Source organism: Perca fluviatilis, chromosome 5 (assembly GCF_010015445.1).
Source record: "Perca fluviatilis chromosome 5, GENO_Pfluv_1.0, whole genome shotgun sequence".
NCBI lineage: Eukaryota > Metazoa > Chordata > Actinopteri > Perciformes > Percidae > Perca > Perca fluviatilis.
Window position 1 is genome coordinate 34879797 of NC_053116.1, and position 10488 is coordinate 34890284.

The window sequence follows — 10488 nt, forward strand, 5'->3', positions numbered from 1 at the left end:
TAATACCTGTGGTGGTGTGAGTATTCATCATTCATAGGAATTTGGTGAAAATGTGAATACCTTTTGCATCTGTAGCCCATAGCTACGTCACTGGATCCAAACTCCATATCTAAGACTTTTGTGACCAACCTTTACGTGCTGGTGGTTTTTTCAAAGCCAAATAACAATGCAGATGCACTTCTGTCTGTGGCTGGCCATGTCTTCAACTTGTTTAGTTTCTTTTAATGAATAAAGACAATTCAATGATAACAACATGGTAGTATGTCATGTCTCTTTGGGGGTATTTAAGTATGATGTGTAATGATTCACCAATAGAAATAGAATGGACATGGATGTTTGCCGTTAAAGAGAAAATGGCGCTTGTTGTTAGTTATGGTGACAACACACGTCAGTGTGTCGGTAAGTGTGTTACACTCGCTATTTTGAGAACTCTGTTTAGGCCTAGCGTACACACTAACCCGGGATCTTCCTTGTGCCTGTCTCTTGTTGAAGCAATTAAATACAGCAATCCTCAACTAATCTCTCAATTTGGTAGAGCATGTTTTATAGAAATAAGTGAAATTAACCCTCATGCCCTCTTCGGTCATTTTTGTACATTTTTCTCAAGTTTTTTTTTTCATTTTGTGATCATTTTTGCTGTGTTACTTCTTATGGCATGAAATTTTGTAGGAATCCTTCTTTTCAGTCAAATATTTTAAATCCAGTGTTTTTTACTCTTACATGTCTTTTATACTTAAATGATTCATTTTGTACCCTCTGGACACCTTCGAGGCAAAAATGTCCACGCACACAAAAACTGTTATTAAATCATCATATATCAATATTTTTTTCTGCTTTTTTTTCATGAATCACTTAAACAACTTCTTACCTAATCAAAACCACCAAACATTCAATCATTTTCAGGATTTTAACCCTTTAAATGCCAGTTTATGTATTTGAAGTATGTCATTATTTATAAAAAAAAACACAAAAAATGATTTTTTTCCCATATAATGAATAATATGTAGATTGGGCTTTGGTGGTGATTAGAGGCATTTGATTGCATTAGTATTTTTTATGTAATTCCAGATACTCCCTCTGGACACCTTCGAGGCAAAAATGGCCCCATTGACTTCCATTATAACCACATGTTTTGATCTCACTGCCTTTACAGTATAAAACCATGCATTCTGTAATGTCAGCATTTCATTTGGAAGAAAACTAGTCATATTTGACATTTTTACAGTATTTCACCAGATTCAACCATTTTGCCCTTGTAGGCCGATGCATGAAATTATAGTTATATTATGGAGCTCTGTGTGTGTGTCTGTGTGTGTGTGTGTGTGTGTATATATGTATATTTGTGTGTGTGTGGGTGGGTGTGTGTGTGTGTATGCGTGTGTGTGTGTGTGTGTGTGTGTGTATGTATGCGTGTGTGTGTGTGTGTGTGTGTGTGTGTGTGTGTGTGTGTGTGTGTGCATGCATGTATGCATGTCTGTGTGTGAGAGAGAGTTTGTGTAAATCTGTAAACAAACAATGATAATTTTAGTGGTGAAAAAAGCGCACCTTACTTTTGCCAGTTATATTATGGAGCCATGTGTGTATGTGTGTGTGTGTGTGTGTGTGTGTGTGTGTGTGCATGCATGCGTGTCTGTGTGTGAGAGAGAGTTTGTGTAAATCTGGTTGAAAAAAGGGCTTCTTTTGAAGGATGCATTTCATGTGTCTTTGAAGACGTGCTTGAATAAAAACATTGTCTCCTGCATTTGTTGTAAACAAAAACAACTATTAGTGTGTTCATGCACCTGGCTCTAGAGAAGGAGAAAGACCTGGAGCAAAGAGAAGGAGCCTTTATCTTCCAGCCAACTGCAGGACTCATCTGAAGATGACACAAGTTTCTGGAGTCTGACAAAATGGTCACTGGAGTCCTCCAACTCTGTGAGTGCCTCTAACCCTTCCTCTGAAAGTGGAGAGGACACTGAAGATCCTGTCCATCCTAACATTGAATGGACAGTGAAGAATTGGCAAGTCTGGTCTCCATCTAATACTGAGACGCTGCGCAATATTCAAGCACCGACCGGCATGATGTCAGAGCCCACGAGATATGCCATATCAAGAATCCATGATGTGGCATCCTCTTTCGACCTTTTCTTCACTCTTGACTTGATCCAGCTGATTCAGGAAATGACAAACCTACACGGGAGGCGTTCAATCTCAGGATGGAGTGATGTGGATGCTCAAGAGATTTTAACATACATGGGACTTCACACTTGGCTGGTGTGTACCGGTCCAAAGGGGAATCCACCCGGAGCCTGTGGGATGTCCATAGTGGGAGACCAGTCTTCAGGGCCACCATGTCCCACAAACCATTTGAAATGATAAGCGCCAGTTTACAGCAAATGCAGGAGACAATGTTTTTATTCAAGCACGTCTTCAAAGACACATGAAATGCATCCTTCAAAAGATGCCTTTTTTCAGCCCTAAAGTGATCATTGCTTGCTTACAGGTTCACGCAAACTCACACACACACACACACACACACACACACACACACACACACACACACACAGAGCTCCATAATATAACTATAATTTCATGCATCGGCCTACAAGGGCAAAATGGTTGAATCTGGTGAAATACTGTAAAAATGTCAAATATGACTAGTTTTCTTCCAAATGAAATGCTGATATTTCAAAATGCATGGTTTTATACTGTAAAGGCAGTGAGATCAAAACATGTGGTTATAATGGAAGTGAATGGGGCCATTTTTGCCTCGAAGGTGTCCAAAGGGAGTATCTGGAACTACATAAAAAATACTAATGCAATCAAATTAGTTTTGTTGCTTATCTTTGACATATCCAAGCCTCTAATCCCCACCAAAGCCCCATTCCCCTATGATTTATTTTATGGAAAATAATTAATGTTTTGTTGGGTTTTTCATAAATAATTGTTACTTCAAAGATTTAAAACTGGCATTTAAAGGGTTAAAATCCAGAAAATGATTAAATGTTTGGTAGTTTTGAGCAATTTAGAAGTTGTTTAAGTGATTTATGAAAAAAAAGCAGAAAAAAATATTGATATATGATGATTTAATAACAGTTTTTTGGACATGTACATTTTTGCCTCGAAGGTGTCGAAAGGGAGTATCTGGAACTATGTAAAAAATACTAATGCAATCAAATTAATTTTGTTGCTTATCTTTGACATATCCAAGCCTCTAATCCCCACCAAAGCCAAATCTAGATATTATTCATTATATGGAAAAAAAATAATTTTTGTGTTTTTTGTAATAAAAAATGAAATGCTTCAAATACATAAACTGCCATTTAAAGGGTTAAAATCCTGAAAATGATTGAATGTTGGGGGGTTTGTTTTGGGTGTAAAAAATTTTTTAATTTATATATAAAAAAAAGGAAAAAAAATATTGATAAATGATGATTTAATAACAGATTTTGTGTGCGTGGACATTTTTGCCTCGAAGGTGTCGAGAGTAAGTTTTTTTAAGGAGGGCATGAGGGTTAATTACCTTACCAAGACTGAGCCATCTTTAGTACTTTGTTGAAGTATGATAGCCCCAGAAGAATTCCCAGGGTGCACTGCAGATTTCAGAGCCAGATCTTTTCAGGTCGTATTCTTCTAGGATGTTAGTTAGAAAACTGGCCCATGACATGTGGCCTGTGTATGATGACATTTTTATAGGGGATAATATATTTTATTAGTCTGGCTCAACGGATGTAAATTGCTGGGATAAAGCCTGTGACACACCTCACAACATTGACGCATCATCTCCCCATCTGAACCCTCCACTCGCCATCAACCCCCTCCCTATACAAAAATCAAGACAAAATGAAATAACAACCATAATATTCAATACATCAAACAACCACAAAATAAACAACCCGTATGCATACATCTAACTGCATACATCTAACCCCAGTACATGGCATCCTAGATCTCAGGTACTTCCCCCATTTTCCACTGTAATCACTCTTGCGGATCGCCTGAATGACATTTTCTCAAACACTGCCACTTTCGCCATCTCACAAGCCCATTCTTGGATTGAAGGTACCCCTTCGTTTCCCCTACTCTCAGAAGGATCTGTCTGGCTATCATTAAAGTGGTTTGGGTCCAACTTCTTTTGTGCTTATCCATCCCTCTTAAAATTGACCCATCTCCCAGAACAAATAATCTTGGGCCGAATGGTAACAATAACACATGGCGAAGTTGCAAGTATCTCAAATAAAATTTGACCTAGGGATTCCAAATTGCTGTACCACATCCTCGAAGGATTGCAATATGCCACTGAGATACAAATCTCCTAGTGTGACAATTTCCTTTACCAGTACGTAACTTTGGCATTTAGATATGGATCCAGTTCAAACAGCTGGGCCACTTTGGTCCAGACTACTTTTAAGTGAGTACTTATCGGATGTGTTTTTGCCTCACCATACAGGTGTTTAAATATGAAAGAAAACTACGGAATTTCAAAGTGAACTGACCCCAAACATTGTGCAACAAAAACTCATGACTGATAATTTGCCAATAAAATAAAATAATTACAAAGATAAAGCCTGCAAGGCACTGTGAACAGCAGCCGCTGTCTTAGCTTATCAAATGATTTCATTTGCAACTGGACTCTTTATAATGGACTTTATTAACAGCAGTCAATAATACAGCTCATTTTTAAAACAAAGCTATTCATTCTCACCCAACCTTAATATTAAGTGCAAAAGAATCCCCCCCCCCCCAAGAAAAAAAAATCCATCATGATCATATACATTCAGCAGAGAATCACAAATGCACAACAACCAAAATGAATGGTACTCATGTTGAATAAAGGAATGGTGAAGCCTACATACAGTACTCAAAGGCAGATTCAGCAGCAGTAGAAATTGTACAATGGCAGTGAAGCATGACATTACACTCAGGAGGGATGGATGTTTTATTTTGGATGTGAGTTGCTTTATTTTTGTCCCCCTAAAGTGTTCCACCTAGTCCCGCCCTACTGTGCTGTGATTGGCTGGTACTTGTTGCTTTGACGAGTCCTGCTATTGACTGATAATCTGGCGACTGATCATCAGATTATCATCTTTCCTATCGTGTGTATATATATATCTATCTATATATAGATAGATATATATATCTATATATATCTGTTAATATAATACATCTATGATCTATGCTTTCATATGCCTTCACAAAGTTGGTGGATGAAGCATTAAAGCTATAGTGCGTAGTTTCTGTCTCCCCCATGAGGAATTCTAAGTAATGGCAATAACATATCAGCGCATGCAGATGAGGCAAGTCTTCAGTGATTGAGCACCACCCCCACCTGCCTCCAAGCAGTGGCTATTAGCGTTTATCCCGACAAATCAAGGACACAGAGGTTTAAAAAACATGATGGACTCTTCAGAAGAGGTAATTATCTTGTAATTTTGATGCCCTCTTCATCTCCAAAGCTGAATGCTGCCGTTGTTTTCGCTCGCAGAAAAATTTGAGCGAAATTCGCTGGACGGCACCCTTTTGTAAACATAGCCATACTGAGCAATACAGAGTTTTGTGGAGCTTAAAGCTAAATTAGCTTTGTATCAACTCATTTGGCAATGGCTTGAATGGAACGGACGTTCATCAATATAGAATAGTCGCGCACTATAGCATTAAGTTGATAGATTTGACTAATTTAGCGGCTGGTTAGTTAGCTAGTTAGTTAGCTTGCTAATTCCACCATGCTTTAAAGGTGCAGTAGGTAAGTCTTATAAAACTAACTTTCTGTCATATTTGCTGAAACTGACCCTATGTTCAAGTAGAACTACATGAAGCAGGTAATTTAAAAAAATATCCAGCTCCTCTGGCACCCCCTACTATTTGCAAAATACCCCGCTCCCTGTTCAGATGCACCAATCAGGGCCTGGGGGGGGGGTGTCTAACTGGGTGTCAATCACTGCTCATGCACACGCATTTCATAGCTTCCTCTCCTCCCCTTCCCTTCCCCCTGCCCCACACACGAGCTGCAGATAGGTTTCTCCCTTGTGGGGGGAGGGGCTTAGGGTACAATTTTGGGCTTTAGCGGAAAGGGGGGAGGGACTGAGAAATTGTCGATGTTCACATTTTTTGACTAAGTCCTGGATCTTCGCAATCCTACCTACGGCACCTTTAAGTCTACATTGGTTACAGAAAATTAGCCGAACAGCGGGCTAATGCATTGTCGTTAATGCATGGTGGAATCAGCAAGCTAGCTAACTAGCATCTAAATGAGTAAAATGTAACAACTTTAATGTTTTATTCAGACAGGCTCGTCACAGCATAGGAAATCACATTGCCATCGCCAGAGTGACAACTTTGTTCGGCTCATTTCGTTTAACCAGCGTAGCATGAAAACTAGTTAGCTAACTTCATGTGTGTATTATCCTACGGCGTCGTGACCCTTTTGGTGTTCTGCGTCGGGGTTGAACGCGTTTCTTTGCAAGCGGGGCATTTCACCGCCAGAACGCTAGGGGGTGTGTGGATCGCGGAGGGTCAATCGCGAAACTCTGCCATTTCCGAAGAAAGAGAGAGAGTTTGTTGTTAGCGAGCACACTTTAGCACAACTGCCCACAAAGTACTGCTTGCTGGCGAAGTGCTAATTTCAAAACGTTACCGACACAGACACTTTACAAACGGATAACCCCGTCACTGTAACCAAAATATGTCTGAGTTGATTTGCAAAGCTGATGTCAGTGAACTAGCATGTTGCTACTCCCCACAATAGGCTGCTTGAAACACCGACTATCAACACACAGGACGAGTTGACCAATCACAGTCCTTGCAGTCTGCGTCGCCTCGACGCAAAGTAAAAAAATGTTGGAGGTGCGTGTCGAGCTACGGCGGAGGGCTCGGAGAGGGGCTCGCGTCAACGTAGAGGGGTCTGCCGCGGTCTGCCGGGGTACGCCGTCGATTCGACGCAGAAGTATAAAACAGCCTAAAGGCTAACTAAGCTAAAATGAGCCCAACAAAGCAAGTTTTCACTCATAATTTCACACAGCATCCAATCACAAGGACGCTTCGAGGCAATGTACTAGCCAATCACAGCACAATAGGGCTAGGTAAAACATTCATGGGAAGAAAAAATAAAACGCATATTCACCTGGCCTGATAAGGACCTGCTTTTTGAACACAAAACTCCCATTCAGTGTAGGATATATTACAAATATAAGCTCATATTCAAATTCCTCGAATTATTGTGATCACATCCAAAATGTATGTAGCAAAATGCTAACTTTTGGGAGAAATCCAAAGCTTTTCATGATAAATAATACATAAATAACCACAAGTGTCATTTCAGTGGTAGTGAAGCAGTTTTTGAAAGGAAAAAAAATAAACAAATAATTTCTTCGGATGAATGACTTGCAGTTGATTTGCCGTTTCCTCTCGAGAATTTAGTCCATGCAACGGAAGTTTGGCACAGAGGGGAGCAGAAAGATTGGTACAAAAGCAAAAAGTACAAAGGAATAATGCTCCATCTAACTAGAAACTACAACAGAAGATGTGAGAAAAGATACTCCTTTTACTTTTCAAAGTATCTTCATGTTTATGATTCACAAAACATACAATTTCATATGTACACACCACTTCAAGTCTCATAAAATTCAAAAGAACCCCCCTTCCCCCCCCAAAAAAAACCCCCAATGACAGGACAGTGAAAGAAAAACCTGCACACTGTCACTCATCTAAAACATTGGTTATGTGTTTTATCATGCTGGTTTATTTATGTAAATTGGAATAATAGTAAGTATGTGAACCTTTACGGTCATTCTCTTTTTGTTAGGAGAATATGATGGGATGTAGAGAAAACACTGAGACTGCCCTTTGGATACACATGTAAGGATTTAGGACAGTTTCATCTCCATATGGAGACAAACAAAGAGACTTTAAATCATACAATGAAATATATGCATAGAAATGAAAAATCAACCTTCTATTCAATCAACTAGTCTCCTAACAAGGCGTGAAATGATGAGCAACCCTTGGCCTTGGAAAAGTTACATTATTTAATGGACTGAGGCTTCAAGACAAACCTACCCCTTTTATTTGGAAATCAGTGGAAATAATCACAACCATCACACCATCTTGGTCACTAGCTCTAGCTATAATATAATTGAATAGGATATAGTGAAAGAAAGAAATCTCTCTTTGAATGCACATTTTCTTCCCTCACAAAGTTGATCTTTGGGCCCACTCTGTCTTCCTTTCTCGAAGCAGACCATCCCCATTAGATGAGAATACACACCACCATTTGTGGACAAAACGAGTTCCACGCGATTTATACAATCAATGTATAATCTCTAATTCGGGGCACAGCTGCAAGTAGTGGACAGAAAGGAGCTGGGACAGTCCTGTGCCTTCTGGTCTCTGGGTGAGCTGCTCTCTCTGCCTGCTGCTACAGCGTCTGAACTCGACGTGCGACGTCTGGTCTGCCGCTGTAGCCTAAACAATGACGGTTCTCTTTTCTCAGCACCACTAAATCGCCTTTTACTAGGATAGTCAGGCCACTGTTAAGCTGTTGTCAGGCAAGGCTTGATTGGCATGTTGGACATACAGAGGTGCAGAGCGAATCGATAAAACTGTGTATACTTTACGTACTTAAATCTATTTATATTTTTTTGCGCCTCAATGGAGACACAGAGCTTACATCAGTGACTGTTTGGTTGTCTGAAACATTGACCCCCACTTCCCCCTCCACTGGATGAATTGGATGACGCTTTTATAGTGTCAGGAAATTAGTCAGTAAAAGAACAGTGGGAGCCGGGCAAAAAGAAGGGGGTTGGACAGAGAATGGATGATGGAGAAGACGAGAGCAGGTGAGAGAGAAAGAGATCACCCCCCCCCCCCTCAGTAAGGTAGATGGCATGTTGTCCTGCCTAGGGCTGGGTATCGTTCAAAAATCTTCGATATCGGTACCAATACCAATACCGTGACGTCGATACCGGCTCCCGAGCGAAACTTTTTTTCGATACCAATTTTATAAAAATCCATTTTAACAAAAATAAATTCCAACATTACAGCACAAATCTTTTTATTTATTTTTCGGCTCCTACCACGTGAGCCCCGTCTCTGTGCGTAACGTAGAGTTTTTCCTGCCTGCCTCTACGACGTGTAACGTTAGACGGCCAATCAGCAGCATTATTAGATCTTGGTGGAAGCATGCCGCATGCTTATAGGCTCACTGATGCTGATGAGATTTATTCCTTTAGGTATTGAAATTTGGTATTGAATGACGAGGCATTTTTTTTCGATACTACAGAGGGAATTCGGTCCGTGGCTAAAAAGTATTGAATTCGGTACCCAGCCCTAGTCCTAGTCCTGCCTTGTACAGGTGGTGGGGGGGTTGTAACAGAGACTTCAGCCTCTGTGCGGTCGTCGCGCTCAGCTCCGAGCTCTGACTCCCAACATGGCCGTGGCTCATTTCTCTCTGTAGTACAGCAGGTACATCTTCAGTGGCTCGGGCAGCGGCAGGCCCAGTATCCTCTCTCGGAGGACGTTGATGGCCGGCTGGGGTCGGAGCAGCTCCCCGGTCTCCTTCTCCTCCTCCTCCTCCTCGTGCTCTTCCTCTTCGTCTTCTTCCTCCACCGTCTCGTCCTCCTCCACCACCGCTGCCGCCGCTGGCCCTCCTGCTCCTCTCCCCGCCCTCCTGCTCCCTCTCATCTGCCGCCTCGCCTCCCTCTCTCCCGCCGCCGCGTCCTCCTCCTCGTCCTCCGCTCTTCCTCCCTGGTTGTTGTTGCTGTCCAGGGGAGCGGGGCCGAAGCCACTGCTGGCCACCACCTGACGCGTGGCCAGGACCAGGGCGTTGCAGTGGCGCCGGTGGACGCGTCTGCGCTTGAAGCGAGGGCCGTACTTGTGGAGGCCGGCCACCGCCAGACCCCTGCCTACGCTGAACGAGGAACCGCGGCCGCGCGATTGGCTGTCTCCTCCGTCGGTGGTCACTCGGAGGGTGTGGCGGATGCAGATACGGGCCAGCTCCTGTAGCGTCCGTACCTCATACTTGGCTGCAAAAAGCGAGAACCACGAGAGAAACAGAATGGAAAGGAAAATAGTAAGAAGAAAACTGAGAATTAGACACATACTATATGTATCACTATTAGAGGTGGAAAGAGTAGAAAAATATTCTACTGAAGTAAAAGTACTATTACTTATTTAAGTTTTTGGGCATTTTAGGCCTTTATTTTGATAGGACAGCTAAAGACATGAAAGGGGAGAGGGGGGGAATGACATACAGCAAAGGGCCGCGGGGTGGAGTCAAACCCATGGCCGCTGCGTCGAGGAGTATACCTCTATATATGGGTGCGCGCTCTACCAGGTGAGCTACCCAGGCGCCCAAAAGTACTATTACTTTGATTAACTTTTACTCAAGTACAGGTAAAATTACGGGTATAAAAATCTACTCAGAGTAAAAGTAAAAAGTAGCTCATTTGAAATGTACTCAGGGTAAAAGTTACTTAGTTATACTTATTTAATTAAATCGCAGTCTTTCGTGGT

At 41.7% G+C, this 10488-nt stretch overlaps 1 protein-coding gene across 2 annotated transcripts in view; it reads right to left on the minus strand.

Annotated features, from left to right (window-relative positions):
- Window positions 1-7988: 7988 nt before the first annotated feature.
- LOC120559153 (protein-L-isoaspartate O-methyltransferase domain-containing protein 2) overlaps window positions 7989-10488 on the minus strand; it is an 11434-nt gene continuing 8934 nt past the window's right edge. For both annotated transcript variants that reach the window (XM_039800673.1, XM_039800672.1), the window contains exon 7: window positions 7989-9998. In XM_039800673.1, the coding sequence (XP_039656607.1) occupies window positions 9415-9998 (584 nt within the window). In that variant the 3' untranslated portion in view covers window positions 7989-9414. The remainder of the gene's footprint in view (window positions 9999-10488) is intronic.